At 41.7% G+C, this 18286-nt stretch overlaps 1 protein-coding gene across 3 annotated transcripts in view; it reads left to right on the top strand.

Moving 5' to 3' along the window:
• ACSL5 (acyl-CoA synthetase long chain family member 5) overlaps nucleotides 1-18286 on the top strand; it is a 31289-nt gene that overhangs the window by 1880 nt on the left and 11123 nt on the right. The window contains exons 2-5 of one of the 3 annotated variants that reach the window (XM_019293765.3): nucleotides 7703-7904; nucleotides 16653-16838; nucleotides 17387-17495; nucleotides 18149-18213. In XM_019293765.3, coding sequence (XP_019149310.1) covers nucleotides 16683-16838; nucleotides 17387-17495; nucleotides 18149-18213 — 330 coding nt within the window. In that variant the 5' untranslated portion in view covers nucleotides 7703-7904; nucleotides 16653-16682. Of the gene's footprint in view, nucleotides 1-7698; nucleotides 7905-11100; nucleotides 11164-16652; nucleotides 16839-17386; nucleotides 17496-18148; nucleotides 18214-18286 lie in introns of those variants that run through there. The other 2 variants (XM_019293764.3, XM_010408940.4) reach the window with 2 other exon arrangements.

Genomic DNA, 18286 nt, shown 5'->3' with positions numbered 1-18286 from the left:
AAAGAAGAGGCAACACTCAGGAGCTCCAAGCAGCCTCAAATACAGTAACATCCCGTGGTACAGAGATTAATCCTGGCAGTGCTGCCTCAGGCTTAAAAGGTACTCAAGGCAGCCTGAGCCAGTGCCTGAAGTGTCACCCCAGGATGTACAAGACTGAGGCTGAAAACACAGTCTACCTCTGACTAGTTGAAGTATTTCTCAAGGCTGGTATCAACTGCAGCAAATCATATTGCAAAACACCCAATCCCAGCTGGAAATTAAGACATTGTGCTTCAGCACTTCAGAAAAAAAAAAAAGCAGTTCTGTTCAGCTAAAACTCTTCTCTTGCTGTTTAAAGTTTGAAAGATCGTCAAAGTGAAATAGGATTCAACTTTCTGAAACTGCTAGAGACCAAATAAAACTCCTTCCTAAATAGCACTAAGGTCTTCTAGAAAGTGCTTTGTGGGAAACAGTGTGAACAGAAATCAGCTACTCATAAGAGAAAATGATAGAGCTGACTGCAAAAAAAAGCTGACTCAGTTCAGTACAGCTGAAGAGCACTACTTGCCTGGGTTTCCTGTTAAGTGCTTACCCTTCTGTCACTTCTTATAATCACAAAACAAGCCTCCTTCCCTCCCATTTCCTAACAGAAAGTACCAACTTCACAGCAGCAGGAATATGCTCCCAGGTCTGGCACAGGCACAAAGCAATCTGTATCAACGGAAGTTCTCACCACAAGCAGATGAGAAGTTACAGGAAAACTGTGTTAACACTATGTTAACTTACACAAAAGACTTACAGAGAAGCAGCAATTTTCAATCTCCTCCCTCTGCCAAATTTCCCAGCTTGTTGCCACAAAGTTTCATGTCATTTTAGCAACTACTGGCAGGAGCATGGGGGTGTCACAAGAATTTCAGAATTTTTTACTGAGGGAGAAAGGGAGATGCATGCACTGCAGTAACCTGTGAGCTCAGAGGCAGAAGAAACAATGCCAGAGGGCACAGAGCCCCTGACAAAATCCTCCTCACTCCTCAGAGCAATAGTCTTATGCCAAAGCACTCCTCCAGAAAAGCCTGGAAAGAGAGCACAGCATCTATGGGAAAGTAGCAGTTGAACTGGGTTTTACCAAGGGAGACAGATGCAAGTCGGAGTAAAAAATTAGGCAAAGCCTTCCCCCATGCCAGCTGAAGCTGGGGAGACACTGGTCTAAGCTCTGTTCTGAAATACCAAAACCCCAGAATCACAGGACTGGCAGGGGCGAAGCAAGCAAACCCCAGAAACAGATACTCCACCTCAGCCTTCAAGCAACCTGGTCCAAAAAGGATGAAACATTCTCCTGCTGAACCTGACAGGTGAAGGCGTCAGAAGACTCCCTGGCATGGCAAACACACTCAGCATAAACAAAAGCTGGGATAAAGTTACCTAAGGACAACTGGTCAGAAATGGCTATTGACAGCAATCTGAAGAGCTGAGCCCAGCTTCTGGCTGCCATGTCGGTAGGAAGCATTCTGAGGTGCTTGAGATGCCACAACAAGCTTGAAAGTGTCTGGCACATGAACCAAAGCATTGGCAAGGTTCACCAGAGCAAGAGCTATTGCAGCACTGACAGGCAGGAGTGGCACTGAAGGACACAATGAGACATGCTGTCACCAAGTAGCAGCACACCCGTACCTCAGACCCTACACTTTCCTCTTATTCCTCTTTGTATTCTGCTGGCTCCAACTTCATGTCTCACCAGATATTAATTAAATAATCTTAATTAATCAGCACATTTTGGTTTAATTGTTTCAATGGCATCCTGAGTTTGGACTCAATATATATTGCAACCCAGGGCAGGTCAGATCTTACAGCTTATCATATATTGTTTATCACACTTCAGCTGGAAGGAAAACAACTGGGTATATGTGATACAGTATAAGAGTAATTGAGGATGAGGCAAGTACCACTAGCAGTGAAGTGCGAGGTTGCCTCAGTGGTAGTGTTGTTCATCTCTCTCTATCTAAGCCAGAAGTAACATTCTGTATAATACAGCACAGGTAGAAATTCTCTTCCTGGACAGAAAAGCACACACTTTTGCTGCCATCCTAACCCAGGAGAAATCCCTGTTCTTGTTATATATTTATTGCAGATCCTTTCTGTCCAAAACAACTTAAATCAGGGAAACATGCTAATTTTAAAACACATGAGAAGTCACACTGAACACAATGGAAATTCAACTGTCTGTACTTAAGTGCTCACCATGACAAATCTGTTTAGTGATTTGTCATGACTTCCCACAGGCTAATGTACCTTTTGACAATCATATCTGCTGTATCGCAACTAAAAAAGCATCAGATCCATCCCTTTTGCAAGCTGATTGCAGTGACTGAAGAGGAAATGCCTTAGAAGGGCATTGGAGCATTTACACACCCGTACATCATACACTGATTCTGAATCACATTGTACTGAACTAGGTACATAAAGTCATTTACTCACCTTGCTCCAAACCCTTACTAAACATGACCCAGGGGTTACAGGAAGTACTGGTTGCCTGAATTTGAATATCACTACCTTTTTTCCTCAATGTATTTTCCTAACCTGCAATATACAGTGATGTATTTTTAGTCCAAAATATGGCTTTTTCAAGGTCAGTAGCTTGGCACAAAATTGAATTTGAAAATTCTTTATCTGTACAACCCTGAAAACCCACATGTGCTATTGAAACAGTCTCTGCATTTCTGTACCTATTTTTAGGCACCAAAATACAAGTGCCTTAATCATTACATAAGCAACTTCAACAAGAGAAGCTTAATTAAAATCTAAATTCTCAGTTCAAAGCAATGCTTCTTTTTGTGATCTTGCATGACAGTGATCTCAAAACCCTAAAAATTAGCTCCAGTGGGCTGTTTACACAGATATCTAAAGAAATACATATAATACTGTGGAAATTAAAGACCATACCAGTACTGATCAAACAGCATAATTCATTGGTCTTTTAAATAATTTTAAATTTGTAATGAAAACCATAGAATTAAATCACAAAAGCATTGGACACCTCATCTCCCAACAAGCCAAGTCTTGAACTTCTTATATTTAACCTGGTCTTTAATTGGGGCAAAGCTGACTCAGTCAAGGCTTGAGCTGAAGCACAGATCGAGGGAAAAGATTTCAGAAATTACAGATGCTCTGCATTGTTTCTATAATGATGTATAAGTAGAAGACCTGCCATATTTTAAAGGCTGAACCTATACTGGTTTATAATTATTGGTAATCAACATCAATGGCATTGTCTCAGCCTGAAAGGAAAAAAAGAGTCCCTGTATTAGAGAGTTTCTAATTTAGAGATGGACCTCAGATCTCCTCAGAATATCAGAACAAGAGCAACACTCCAAGACTTATCCTGTGGGTTAAGCACAGGTGGACAGATGAGGTCCAAGACACAACACATAAAGGACTGTAACAGACATCTTAGCAAACCATTGTATTTACCACTGCAACATCAAAAGTTTGTTATTTTAAAACCAAAAATTGTAATTCAGTTGTTTCAATAAGAATTAAATCGCCTAATGAAATTACAGCACTGATAACAGAAGCAATCCAAGTGGTCTTTAAACTTTCCTCATCTTAAATATTACACGTCAGGTACTGCTCACTTTGAACATCAGCTTTTTCCTTTTATTAGTATGAAGATTCAAAGTCTAAAGTCATCAGGAAAGATTTGCTGAATCTTCTCACTTCCAGTTTGAATGGTCAATAGTCAAAGTCTCTGTTCATAAGCTTTCATGTCTGCTTATGCTGCCCACATTTTATCCTGGCAGTAAGGGAGGCTAAATACAGCACAATGTTCAAGTAAATGTGTGAGTAAGAGAGATGGACTTCAAAAACTACTGAGCAAATGAATTAGTAGCTTCAGTTCTTGGGTCATCTATGCATCTTATCAGATTGAACAGAAGTGATCAATGCCAAATATTTATTTTGTGTCAGAGCTCAGAATTATTAGTCTTTTGAGGACAAATCCTGATCCCAAATAGAGCAATGTAAACACACTCTATAACATATTAAGAAGTTTCCAGTCAAAATCAGTAGAATTATCTGTCAGTTGTTATGCTTAGTGTCAGCAGGTCAAGATAGAAATCAGATGCTTTTTTTTCCTACAACATAGAGAGTACCAGTTCATACTTGTATGTATTTAACACCTACAGTTATCTCACCATTCTGTTTTGTCTGGTTTTAAAACCATAGACACTTATGGGCACACACCACTCAACTTTGCATGAAGAACGCAAGATTGTCAATGGTAACACGGAAGCAGCAAATTCACTCAGATGCTCCAATTTTATGCAGCAGCCACATCCTGCAACAAAAGTAGTGTGCAGCTGTTCTTGGGCACCACAGAGCAACTGCAAATACATGTGCAGCCTCCTTAATTGCTAAAACAGTTCAATGACACATCTATGCCTTTCACACAAATGTTTTAACACAGTAAAAATTACTTATAATATCCTGGCACCAAATTTTACTATGTCAGGGCAACTATTTAGGCTGAAGGGTTAGAGTTTATTTCGTGTTCATCATTCAACAGCCTATGGCATTTGAGTAGATTTCACAAGACCAATAAAAAAAAGGCTTCTTATATGGTACCTGGAAGTGATTAAACTCCAGCTTTGTGTGGTAATGACCTTTAGCTCCACTCTTTCACAGCTCAGACTGGTTGCACAACCTCAGCAAGAATAACTTTTAAGCAGCATTCAGGGATATCCCACAGTTGTATGTTCATTGGCAGGTACCTAAAATATACCTCTAAATCCTGCATTCAGTAATGGAGCTGGAACTAGGCTGGAAGAAACACTCTTCAATTTCTTTTGCTCACTTGTGGTCCCTTTCGATCCCTTTCTTCATCATTCAAGAATCAAGTGAATTGATTACATTTGAAAGATGTGTTAATCTGAATAGTGATACTTTAGGTCAGCACAGATAATGGATCCAAACAGAGGAGGTAGATCAGCACAGATAATGGATCCAAACATAGGAGGGAAACTATTGAGCTTTCTGTCACCTGTAAAAATTAACAAAGGAAAAATCGTATTCTCACCATCTTGAAAACCCCTTGCAAGCAGACAATTCTGTCAAAAATTAATACTTTGAATAAATATTTTGAGCCATAATCTGCTCAGAGACTTCAACAATGACTATCCTGATACAATTCATGGAGCCCCTGCTAACCTACAGAGAATTCATCATGGCATTTGTCATAAATTTTCTTCATAATTAAGTCTTTGGGGAAAAATTACCATTCTCATTAACTGAAACAATATTTTCCCAATCTTATTATAAAAACCCTATGTGTGTGGGTCTGCCTTGAGCTCCTCTTTTTCAGAACTTGGACACAGGTGATGTTTGCACAGCCGATCTAGGTTACTTTGTGTCATTGGTTGTGTGCTTTGGCCACTGAGATCACAAACTACAGCTTCACTCATTTGGAAACAACGAGGAACACAGACGATGTACACAGACAGAGCTGCACTACAAAATATAGCCCATTTTCTTCCAGGACTTGTGAATGTGTTTTCTCACACCTGCTTTCAAAACAAGCAGAAAAAAGGTTACCCACCATTAGCAGTTCAGCAGGATGTCTGACCAAGAGCCCCCCTGCCAGACTCAAGGATGACACACACACTCACTGCTCCAAGTGGCTCAGGTCTCCCAGAACAGTTTTTAACAGTGAACTAATCAATAGTTTTCATTCATCAGGAAGAAACTATATAGGTGAAAGCTGGCAAAACACCACAACTTGGATTAATTTGCTGTTCAAACGAGGTAAAATGTCATGTACTTTATGTACCAGAGAGAAAGGGTGGAGAAGGAAAAGCAGTTACAGCTTTACATATATAGCTAGCTCAGGTAATTGGCTTTGTTCCCTTCTCAAGTGACTCTGCTACACTTCCCCGCCTTCCTCCCCCACTCCCATCGGTTTATAAAACACATCTAGGAGCCAAAACCACAGATGGTGTCAGTCACTCCAGCTCTTTTGAGATGATGATGCAATATCTACTTAGGCTGAATGGGGACGTGCCCAACTACTAATTATTAGTATCTGTTGCATACCTTGTAACAGCATTGAATCAACTGCTTTGTTTCCCCCATGCAAGATGCACCACAGACAGAAGCCAAGAGACTTCCACATTCGTATCATCTCTTTGCACCAAGCTTGGAAAACTCTCCCATTCATTTTCTTTCATCCTCCTTAAACTGACCTTTTCTGAAAACTATGAGAAAGTTGCAACCAGAAGGTCTAGGTTGCTGTGTTGGCACAGGTGCTTCCACTTTTATTCATATCCACTGATACAGGCAGGTTCCCTTATCCAAATTAAGAATACTTAAGATCTTAAGTGAAAAGTGTTAGTTTACTCTTCAGATATTGTACAGGAGTCAAATTCCAGCACCAGAAAAACCAGTCCTAGATGAACAAAAGCTTTATTATCTTGACCAGTCACAAAATCACAGAATATGCTGAGTTAGAGGGGACCCATGAGGATCATCGAGTCCAACTCCTTACCCTGCACAGGACCATTCCCAAAAGTCACACCATGTGCCTGAGATCATTGTCCAAACACTCTTTAAACTCTGTGGGGATTGGCACTATGACCACTTCACTGAGGAGCCTGTTCCAGTGCCCAACCACCCTCTGGGTGAAGAATCTCTGTCTAATAGGCAACCTAAACCTCTCCTGACACAACTTTAGGCCATTCCCTTGGGTCCTGTCACTGCTCACCACAGAGAAGAGATGCCTGCCCCTCCTCTCCCCCTCATGAGGAAGTTGTAACTGCGATGAGCTCTCCCCCTCAGTCTCGTCTTCTCCAGGCTGAACAAACCAAGTACCCTCAGCAGCTCCTCCTGCAGCTTCCCCTCAAGGCCTTTCACCATGTTTGTTGCCCTCCTTTGGATGCTCTCTAATAAGTGAGTGCTGAAAGGACTTTGCTATTTAGCCCTATCTCTTGCATCATGAGCAGAAAACGTCTTCCAAAGATCATATCCACAGCCTTTGGAAGCAAAGCCGGGAAGCTCCACCTGCCAGCCCAGCCTGCATACCTTATCTCAAAACTGTCTTTCTCAAGCAGCATTAAGCACAGGCTCTCTTATTCCCATTTCAGAGATAGAGGAAGGCAAAAAAAAAAAAACCAAACCAAAACCACGGTTGTTTAAATCAATACAAAAAACCTCTCATAAAACAGGCTTGGCCTACTTGGCAGTCGAGCAAGTGCACTAACCTCTGCACAGAGTCAAAAGGGAAGGTGCACCATGGTGAGACAACCAGCCCCCCATACATCCCAAACGCTCTGAGAGCTCTGACCCCAAAGGAGTGTCCACTACACAGACCACTAGAGCTGCAAGGCAAACCCATGCCTCAACAGCTGGACATGTTAAGGACAGGACTCCACACAAAGCATCTGGTGAAAAATATTGGAATATGTTTGTTTGCTTGAAGTGCAATCTAAGAGGCACCTTTTCTCAGTGGAGCAAGACTTATTCAGTGCCCTGTGCACACTTGGAGTAAATGAGAGCCCCATGAAAAACCCAAGACTGCAGCTTTCACAGGCCTGGGGTTAGTTTTCACAATGCGCTGCTCTCTTCTAAAGCTGTTGTGCAAGACTTGTATGTTTAACATTTCTAACCAGCCAAAATTGCTCTTTATATTTGATCAGGAATAATTTTTTTTTCTACCTTTGAACCTGTTGCAAGGCAGGTTCAAAGGTTACCTGGGTGCAGTGTCACCTGTTTATTAAAGCCACACTCTGATGATTCGGGGCTTAGTCCTGCCACGGGAGCTGGTGAAGCACCACTGGAGCTGGGGAAGAACCAACCCTAGAACACCTCTTGGGAGTTGTAAAGCAGAGAAGGAAGCAAGCTGTACCAGCCCCTCCACCCTCCTCCAGCACTGAAGGAAGGTAAGCAAATCCCTCCTGATCAGAGTCCGTGTTTCCCAAGTACTAGGCTTCCTGCTCCTGCAGAGAAGTACTGCAAGTGGGATAATAACCTCAATTTGCTGCAATACCTGGATCCAATGCACCCTTCTTATTACCCTGCATGCTGTTAAAGGCAACAGCTGCATAACTGGCTGCATGTTATTAAAGAAGCAAGTCTGGGCTCAGGGATGGCATACAGGGAAATCACAGCTTGAGTGAGAGCAGCCACCTGAACACTCTCTGTTGCTGTAGACTGGCTGGAACTGGAAACCTCCCTACAGTCCAGGCTGAAGCCATTTTCTTATCAGTTTGCTAGTTATGCCTACTTAAAGATACAGTGCACAAAGTAGCAGGGCCAGACTGCCATTCAGACTAATGTTTAAATCAGGTTCCAAAAATATAAGAATATTTGTTTCCACAGCATCACAAGCAGTAAAGCTTGCAATATGCTAGATCATTTATATGCACAAGCTTATTGGCAACATTTACTACAACAGAACCTAGCTTAATCCCTAACGAAGAACACGGAAACTGGCTATAATGCCTTTTGTAATGGTTTAAAAGCCCAGATCATAGGGAATGGCTGCTGCCATTGCCTTGGTACAACTGCTTGTTCTAGCTATAGAGATGGAGCATTCTCCAAGCTCTTGCTTGTGTACAGAGCTGCAGCTGTAACAAAGGAGAGGATGGTGGAGACAAAGATTAACCTGAAATCAAGCTGCAAGCAAGAGAACTGGCAAAAAAAGCATGCTACTCTTCCAAGTCCTAAGCCCATCATCCTATCCGTAACTCCTTTTCTGAGGAATCCACTTGTGCTCTGAGAAGATCATTTAAGTTCCAGTGCAGTTATCCTGCTTTATAAAGCCAGACACAGCCCTTGAAAAGCAGAGCAGAGCAGTAATGAATTATTATTGTTATAGCATTAAGAAAACAAACTGGAATTCAAAAATCATTCAAGTCAAGTGAGCTCACACCTCCCGCAGACTCACGAGATTTAAATCCAAGTTTTGAAGGGACAACAGAGAAAACAGTACGTGGAGCCAATGCTTCCTCTTCATTTATTTACATCCTCTGCTATTTGCTATACGTAGAAAGGTTCTTTTGGCATCTTTGGGTAACAAAAGCTCATGTTGTGCCATGACCTTAAGGTTTGTTACAACAGCTCACCTCTATGCAAAACGTTTTTGACAGTGACAACAGAAAGGAAACAATTTGAACTCCCTATATACAAAACCTACCTACTGCTCATCTTAATTTGCTAATGGGTATGAGGGATGCAGGTGTACATTTTATATACACGTACAAAGAGAAGCAAAGGCTGAGATTCACAACTCTGCTTTTTTTTGACAGAAAATTACTAGCAAAAAAAAAGGTCTGTGCCTTTCAAAAATCTGAAGTTTATTCAGATCATTTATGAAAAACTAAAAGCCTCAACATTCGCATGTCACTTGTTATGTGTGTCAGGGGAAGAGTGTCAGCTGTATTCTAATTTATGAGCATTGAACAGAAATGATCATTAAGGAGAAGCTTCCCTATGTGCATCCTTTAATCCAGTTTATGTTGGAGCTGTGACACCCACTGAGTCCAGGCAATAGAGTTTAGCCTTACCAGCTTGTGGAGCTCTGCACCACATTCTGGGCTCCTGGCAGGCCGGGTAGGACAGTGCTGTGGGCATGTTCTCCCACCCTGCAGCAAAGTCAATGCACCTGAGATACACAGCACTGCTACCCAACAGCATACCAATGACAGGGCAAACTCACTGCTTTTTCTCTTCCTCCTGGAAAAATAACACCCTGAGGCCAGATATCTGAAGGGAGAAAATGCTCAGAGAGGCAGACAGAGCGGGTGATAATGGAACTGGCTGAGCTGGGAGCCTTACCTTGTCTCCTTTCTCTAAGCACAAATGCACCCTGACAGGCACTATTAAAGCTGAAGCTCATAGCTTCTCTTAAATTCCACAGGAACAGGTCTGGGAAGGAAAAGCCAAAGGCAGAAGAGTTTTATGAAGAGAAAGCTAACTCTTTTTCATCTTCAGCTTACAGGAAAATCAGTGAATCAACCCCCGTTTCCCTAAAAGATACCTACATTGCTAAATAATTCCACAACTACATGTAAGTTAGCTGGATAGTATAAAGTTTACAGCAGCAATAAAAACAATTGCAATTAGTAGGGGCTACGTGTTTCAGCAAGCCAAGGTCCAGTACAGGTTGCATTTTGGATGCAAGTACATGCTATGTTAAGTCCATCTCAGCTTTATGGTTTGTCTAGCTAAGCAGATTATTCTGAAATCATGCAGCATAGGAAAACTTTCAGATGGGGAAACTCCTAAGTGGAGAAAACAATTCTAAAATCTGAGGTTAAGGCAATAAAGGAGAGAGATAGGTGAAGTTACTATCTTCCCATCCCTCCAAACCTACTGCAAAATTCCAGTTATATCAGACAAGCATTGAAGAGGAAAAGAGAAACTGCAACAGCTATAAACTTTTAAACAAAGAAATGAAACTGTGAAATCATTGAAAAAATCCCTACCATAGAAGGAAACAAACATGATTCACTGTTACCTTGTACAAATAATTGCACCTATGTAAGTCTGTAACAGAGCAGAAAGAACTAGGTAGCTTCTGGAAGAAAAAGAAAAAAACGAAAAACCCAACAACACCAAGAAGAAACCTAACAGCAAAACCAAAGAAAGCAAAACCAGCAGCAGAAATCCAGCCCACCAGCAAGTTCATTGCAGGATTATATGAGAAATACTGTAGTCAAAGCATGTTGTTGGTATTACAGGCTACAAAGCTCTGCTCACCTTAACATACAGGCAGCTCTAGTGAGAAAATTGCTATTGCAGCTTTATACATAGAGAAGATAATAGCAAAGAGATTAAAAAGAATAAACTATAAATATAATTTCAAAATTCTTTGGTTTACTTTTCATTTAGATTTACTTCAAGCTGTTTTCATTAAGAAACAAAAAAGCTCAATGACTTCTTCTTGTGTGGGTGGGTTGTGGGGGTTTTTGTTTTATTTTTTTTAATCACTCCAGTTTCCCCATGCAAGTTCTTCCCCTTTAAAGCTCCCCTCCCAACATGCTTTTCTGCTTGCTGATTTATTCAAACGGGGGACAGGAAACTGACTGTAGTTTTTAACATGAGTGTTACCTAAGTGGTGTTGGTTTTGTACTGTGCTGCTAAGGCTCTCTTTTACTTAAGGAGAAGAGGTTGACTTCCTATCCTATATTCAAAATGGTAGGTGCCTTTACTCTAGCTCTCATCTCTGTATGTGCTCTGCTATATTTCCTGTGTAAGTAATGAAGTTCTACTTTATTTGCTTTATTGCTCATGTTTGCTTGTTGTTACTCACGCGGGCTTTGCTAAATCCAATGTGCAAGTGCAGTGATTAGATGCAGGGTTCAAGATAATGAGTTTTTCAGGAGCCTCCTAGGAAATCTCTGGTAGTGTGCTATCAGTTAAATGTGGACCTTGGGCTGAGTTAAGTTCAGATCTGTGTTTGTTCTTTGTTCTTCATAATAGAAGTGCTGTGACAGTATGAAGTAATGGACATTAATATCTAGAAACTTTTAGTGCTACCTTTTCTCTGTGTGGCTAAGGTGCCTAGTGATAATATTCTAATTTTCTTAGGAGTTCTATGTGTATTTTGGAATCAAGCTTTAGTTCTTGTTCTTTCAACCATGCCCTATCACTAGAGAAAACCTCCTATTAATACAGTATTGATGAATGAATGTTTTGCAAGTGAACCTGTTTTATCTAATAGGATAAACAATAACAGAACCTGCTACATTGACTATATTTTAAATTCTTAAAAACTTCGAAGGGCCAGTTGAGCATATTTCTGAGTAGGTAATTTCAAGGAGAAAATCTGATATAAAGACTATATGAGAGCTTGGATTTCAATTTATCTGAGAAAATAACTTTTAGTACTAAATAGTGTCATATCCAACATTGTAAAATTCCTTATAAAAAATGGCCTTTCTATTTAAATATACTGAAATCTTGAATTCAATAGGTTTCATGAGCAAGGCTCAGAAACCACAGCACTCTACTTCCTGAAAGTAAGTTACTGAGGTCTCATGCTTTACCACCCTCTAGCAGAGTGCTTCTCAGCTAAGATCAAAGGATGCTTGAACTGTTTGGCTCTGACTCTCTGAACAGGTGCTCCAAAAGCAAGGCCTCACTGAAGTGTATCCTGGTCTTAATGCAGGTTACTGAGCATTTTGCTTTGTTTTTTTGCATGGCTCTGACCAGAAGTCACTGCTGAGCTTTTGTGCTTTAGCTTCTCTCTGGATCAAAGTTAGAGGTTCCTAAACCCTGTGGTTTAGACTTCAGCTGCATCAAGGAGGAATATGGAATATAGTTTCCAAGGCATAAGAACTGGCACAGTGGCTCACATCTGCAGGATGACACCAGGCAAGAGCTGCACTGCATAAACAAATGGAAAGAGTGAGCTACTGGTGGTTAAGTAATTAATTTGTGTAGGTGGCTGTACTCCGCTTTTCCTGCTTGTAAACAGTCCGTGTTACATTACTTATGCTGAGACAAAAAGATGGCATGATCACATCAAAAGCTTAGGCAAACTTCATACAAAGTATATAACTCTAGAAGACCAGGCAGTGCATGACTATTGCTTCCAAAATTGTGCAAGTATCAGAGGTTGATTTGTTATCCATAATGAACTCTTGGGATGGATGACAGGGACTTTTCTTCATATTTGCGTACTCAAAAGTACAAAGATCAGCCACTTTCCACTGGAGAGAATCTCCTCACGTGGAGAGCATAGAGAATAACTTTAATTCCTTCTAGGCAGTGAAGGAATAGCTGTTAAGGGGGAGGTACAGTAGAAATGAGAATGTGTACTCCTGAACTCAAGGTTGTAAATGGTATATCTGTAATCTCTTCTGATAAAAACTAAGCCTTTGACTCTGGAGCTTAGTGCATCTTATCCCTGACCATTGATCAGGGCAGACAACCTAAGTACACTTTCAACTGTCCAGCATCTTGCACAAGAAGCTTAACAGATGGTTTGAGACATCCTGTGCATTTTGTATCCCTGGGAGTTGAGCCCTTCAGAACTCAGAGGTTTCAAACGCTCCACCTCTGTCCCCTCTGATGTTTAAAAAGGCAGCTGGTGCTCAAAATTGCTCTGCTGGTGTCTGCCTGAAATGCTCTGGTTTTGTCTTGTTCTGCACTGAGTTTCCACTAAGTTGATATAAATCAGGTACTATGTATGCACAGGGCACTTGGATTTGTGGGTTAAACTCTGGTTGTAGCATAGGACAGATCTGGGCTGCAGCTGTTCTCTTATCAGGGATGGAAGGTCTATCAAGTACAGATTCCTTCCTCTCTCTAGCTCTTCTGCTTCGAGGGAAGCAGGATTAAGTGGCATTTGGATGATACCAGAGGTGATAAATTAGCAGCTACTTGGATTGACAAACAGTTACAGTAGAAGCTCTAAGCATAGGAAACAACTGTCCTAATTCTGGGAATTGAGACAAATTTGCTGACAATCTCTTGCCACAGCTTGAATAACACACCCTATGTGCTTTTGATAGAAGTGACTAAAGCCCATTTGTGGAAACACTGTTGGAAAGTAAAAGCAAAACTGTGCCACTATTCTATTAATAAAGTAAGGGAGTTGAAAATAGTTTTTCAGATATGAAAAGCATTTTGTGTTACCTAGATCTGTGTTTTTGTGCATCTGTGCTTTTTTAATACAACACTAATCTCTCTAGCTTTAAAGGATGTACATGCATAGTCCTGCATATGTAGTCTCATTCAGTGCTGCTAATGGAGACAGTTGCTAAAAACACGCAGCAAACCTGAGAAGCTAATGATCATATAATACTTCCCAGACTTTAGAGAAACTTGTTAACAGGTCTTCCTTTAAATTAAAAAGTCATTCAAATATAGCTGAAAATCATCCTTGACTAGCTATATGGATGCTGGGTGGGCTACACTGGGATTAGACTACTGACTGATCTTTCTTTCTTTCTATGCAAGAGACTTGTGGAATCAATTCAGAACCTGAAGGCAAAAACTTTGCTGCATTTAATGATCATTTATTGATTAGGCATTCTCTCTGGACTTTGAGTTCTTTGCTCCAAGCAAAAAAATCATATACTTCAGGGGTTGATGTTCAGACCTCCCAGATGTCTTGGTACAAACTGCTTTGCATGCAAGTCAGTGAGAACATGAAAATACCCCAATGCAAAAATTTTCAGCAACTTGTCTACTGCTGCACAGAGAATTTGGGGTTACTAGGTTCTCTGATCCTTATCACAAAAAGGTCAGACAAGTGTCTTCAGTGAGTTTTCCGCCAAATAAGTCCATGTAACAGACAAGTAGCTATTTGTGACCACTGCTCTGATCTGTCTGACTAGGCTGTGTTAATGCTAAGCCATAGAAGTAAGTTATAAAAGACAACTTGGTGCTATAGATACGATAGTTTTGTACCTTACCTCTAGCATGATACTCTAAAAACAACCTATCATTCAGGGTTTCTGGGAAATTGTCTTAAAATTGCTATTAAAATGAGAAGATGAGAGCACACTTCAGTAAAAAAAACTGGTTCAGCTGTACAGGCCTGTGGTTTCTCTGGTTACCTGCTCTATTCTCTCACTGCTGATTGAAACATTTCATGCCCAGGGAAGAGTCATGCAAAATGCAATGAGTAAAAATTCCTTCTGGCCATCTGGGGATGGGAAAAGACTGTAAAAGTTCCCAAACTGATTGCTACTAATCAGTAATTAAGGGGAGTTGTATTGGTTTGGCATGGCCTGGTTTTAGGTAGCGGGGGGCCGCAAAGATGGCTCCTGTGGGGAAGCTGCTGGAAGCTTCCCACCATGTCTGGCAGAGCCAAAGTCTGATGGCTCTGAAGAGGGACATGCTGCTGGCCAGAACTGGGCCAATGAGAGAGGTTGGTGATGCCTCTGTGATGACATATTTAAGAAGAAAATCAAACCAAAGTCACAAGATTTTGGATTCTAGTCAGAGGAGGAGGTGAGAACATGTGATGGAAAGCAACATGGCGACACCAAGGTCAGTGAAGAAGGAGGGGGAGGAGGTGCTCCAGGTGCTGGAGCCGAGATGCCTCTGTAGGCCATGGTGCAGCCCATGGTGGAGCAAGTTGTTCCCCTGCAGCCCCTGGGGATCCACGGGGGATGCAGAGATCCACCCACAGCCCGTGGGGGAGGTGTCCGTGCCAGACCGGGTGGATGCCTGGAGGAGCCTGTGATCCAGTGGGAGACCTGCTGGAGAGAGAGGGCCCTGCTTCCAGGCGGGAGCAGCCTGTCCTTGAAGGGCTGCACCCTGTGGAATGAGAGCCACGGCACAGCAGTTTTGGGAAGGCTGTGTGCCTGTGGGAGGGGCTCAGGCTGCAGCAGGGGCGGTGTGGCTGCTGCTCCTGAGAGGGGACCCACACCAGGGAAGTTCAGGAGAACTGTCTCCCATGGGAGGGACCCCACGGCCTCACAGGGGAAGAATCCTCTCCCAGAGTAGCGGAAGGAAATCTCAGTGATGGACTGACCAAACCCCCGTGCCCTGTCTCCCTGCACAGTCGGGGGGGGGGGGGGGAAGGTGCTCTAAGGGCTTATTTTACTTCCCATTATCCTCCTCTGATTCTGTTAGTAATAAATTCACTTTGCAACTTAAGTTGAGCCTGGTTCACCCTTGAAATGTTTCTCCTGGTCCTTATCTCAGTCATGAAGCATTTGTTGTTTTTTTTTTCTTTTCCCTCCTCTGCCCAGCTGTGGCAGGGGAGGGTGAATGAGCAGCTCTTGTGGGTGCCTGGTGTTGGGTCAGTGCCAAACCACGACAGGAGTTTTAACATGACTATTCTGGCATCCCTCTAAAAAGATGTGAGAATAGATGTGTCAGTCTAGAAAGCTTCCAACATACAAATGGTGCAAATGTGATTTGCTCTGTCACTTGGATTTAGTAGTGGGTTCTGAGCTAAAGGAATAAAGTTTGTACATCTGACTCTTCATGATGGAGAATGGAGGTGCCTCTACCTCCCTGCCCTTCACAGAAGATACCCTGGGGGATGCAAGCAGCAGAATTGCTTCTGTATTTCCCAGCTAGACTTCCATTGCACACACTGACTCCCAGGTTACCACTTCCTAGTGGAAAGCAACTTTCACAGTTTTGATTTGTGTTGTTCTCTTTGGCTGAACACACTGTCACTCTGAAATATTTGTCTAGCATGAACAGTAAGAGCAGCTTATCCTGCAGACATATGTGTAAGTGTATCAAACATGTAATTTATCAATACCCTTACTATTTCAGCAAAACCACTTCCTATTGAACACTTATGATATTGAGGAATTTTCTTACTTCCTTGATTCACATCATGGAAGTAAGAAGGCATTTTTTGGTTATACTTGGGGAATATATTTGGGAAATTATATACTGGTTTTCTCCAGGCAGATTTTTTTTTTTTACTTGAGGATGGAAAGAATCTGTTCCTTGTCTGACTTCATCAGGCTTTGGCTTTTTGTGGAGCTGGATGCAGCATAGATTAAGATTTATGGTGACAGGTGACTTGAGATCTCTTAAGAGGCTTAAAACATTGCGTAAGTGTGATTCACTATTGTACCAGGACGCTCCAGGGGCAAACTGATGAAATGATTTGCAGTATTGTTTAACAAGCTACTTAAGTAACCATGGCTCATAAGTAATTAAAGCTTCTAACCCAAGTCTACTAAACCTCCTGTTTGTTTCAGGTTCAACTCTGGCTCCACTGATCCAGCACAATGATCTGGATACTTCAAGTATTATTCTCACCTCTCCCAACACCAGCATTGATCAGTCTTATTGCATTTGGAGCTGTCATCTTCCTGTGGGTGATAAGCAGGCCGAAACCTCTTTTACCTCCTGTTGACTTGAACAAGCAGTCAGTAGGAATTGAGGTAATGCTTTCTCTGCTTGTGGGCATGGTCTGTTTTGGAGCTTAATCTGAATACTGATCCATTCTAACTCTGGGTGTCAGTGGAAGCTCTCCTGTCCGATGTGCACAGCCTTCTCTCCCAGGTGTACAACTCAAGAGCGTGGTGGGGAGAAGGGAAGTCTTAAGATGCTAAGATGAGAAACAGCAGCTCCATCCAACTAGGATTAGGTGGGCTTTTTACCAGATAGCTTTGGCTGTCACTGACTTTTTCCTGTGTTTTCAATGCACTGCATCACCTTTGAAACTGGTGATAGACTATATGAATTAAGGCAAGTGCTAGCAACTCAGTCTTAGTCAAGGCCTCTCAATAACCTATAACTGAATGTTAATGTGGGCCATCGAGAAAATTCCTCTGCATGTGACTGAGTAGATCAAAATCAGGAAGGGAAAAGACTTCCCCAACAATGCAATGCTATTGAAATGCTTTAAAGGGGATTGCTGAGAGAATGGCTGAGGAACAAATGACATTTCATCTGTTCTGCACTGTTTCATAACCATCTCTCTTCCTAGAGAGGAGCCAGAAGAAGTGCACTCTTGACAGATAATAACCTGCTTTCTTATTACTTTGAAGATGCTAAAACCCTATATGAAGTTTTCCAGAGAGGAGTTCATATTTCTGGTAAGCTTTGCATCTGGCAGTTAGTACTTGTCTATCACAAGTAAACAAAACTTTTCCAAGATCCTTTTCCTTGGGTCTTAGCTGTGGTAACAGTGCAGGCTAACAAAAGCTTTTCTAGCCTTCTGTAGGGTGGAGAGACAAGTGACCATATTTGTCCCTGTCCCAATTTAGCATTAGTCTTATTTGGCAGACTGGGCAGGAACAAACATCAGAAGCTGAAGATGGTAGAGTTCAGTCAAGAGTCAGCAGATGCAAAGCATCAGAGGAACTGGGTGGGGAAAAACCTCTCCTTTGTCTCATGATGAGAGTTTTCCTGTGAAATTACTGCCTGTTTACAATAGATACGAATTTGTGCATGTCACTTCACAAGTCCAATGCATGGAAATATGTGATGGTTTGCAAGCTATTTCAACCTCACATGGGTTGTGCAATGGAAAAATATCACCAGATCTTAGAAGTATTGCTTGTAAGGATAAAGGTAAGTCTTACAGTCTTGGTTTGGGCAGAGTGCTTAACCATGGACACTGACCTGCACTCCATGCAGTTACCTGAATGTCTGACAGAAAACACTTCCCACTTCAAGTGTTTCTATTGCAGTGTTATGCAACTTCAGTACTGAATTTTGAAATTGCTTTTCTGAACTGTTTCATTAGGAAATGGTGACTGTCTGGGCTACAGGAAACCCAAGCAACCTTATCAGTGGCTGACATATAAACAGGTGAGTATTGTAAGTGACAGATGAATTAATTTGGGGTACTGCCTTGTAACACTAATGTGGGGGAAAAACTACC

This window comes from Corvus cornix, chromosome 6 (assembly GCF_000738735.6).
Source record: "Corvus cornix cornix isolate S_Up_H32 chromosome 6, ASM73873v5, whole genome shotgun sequence".
NCBI classification, from domain to species: Eukaryota; Metazoa; Chordata; class Aves; order Passeriformes; family Corvidae; genus Corvus; species Corvus cornix.
Note: the sequence above shows the minus strand (reverse complement) of the source record. Positions and strands in the feature narration are given on the sequence as shown.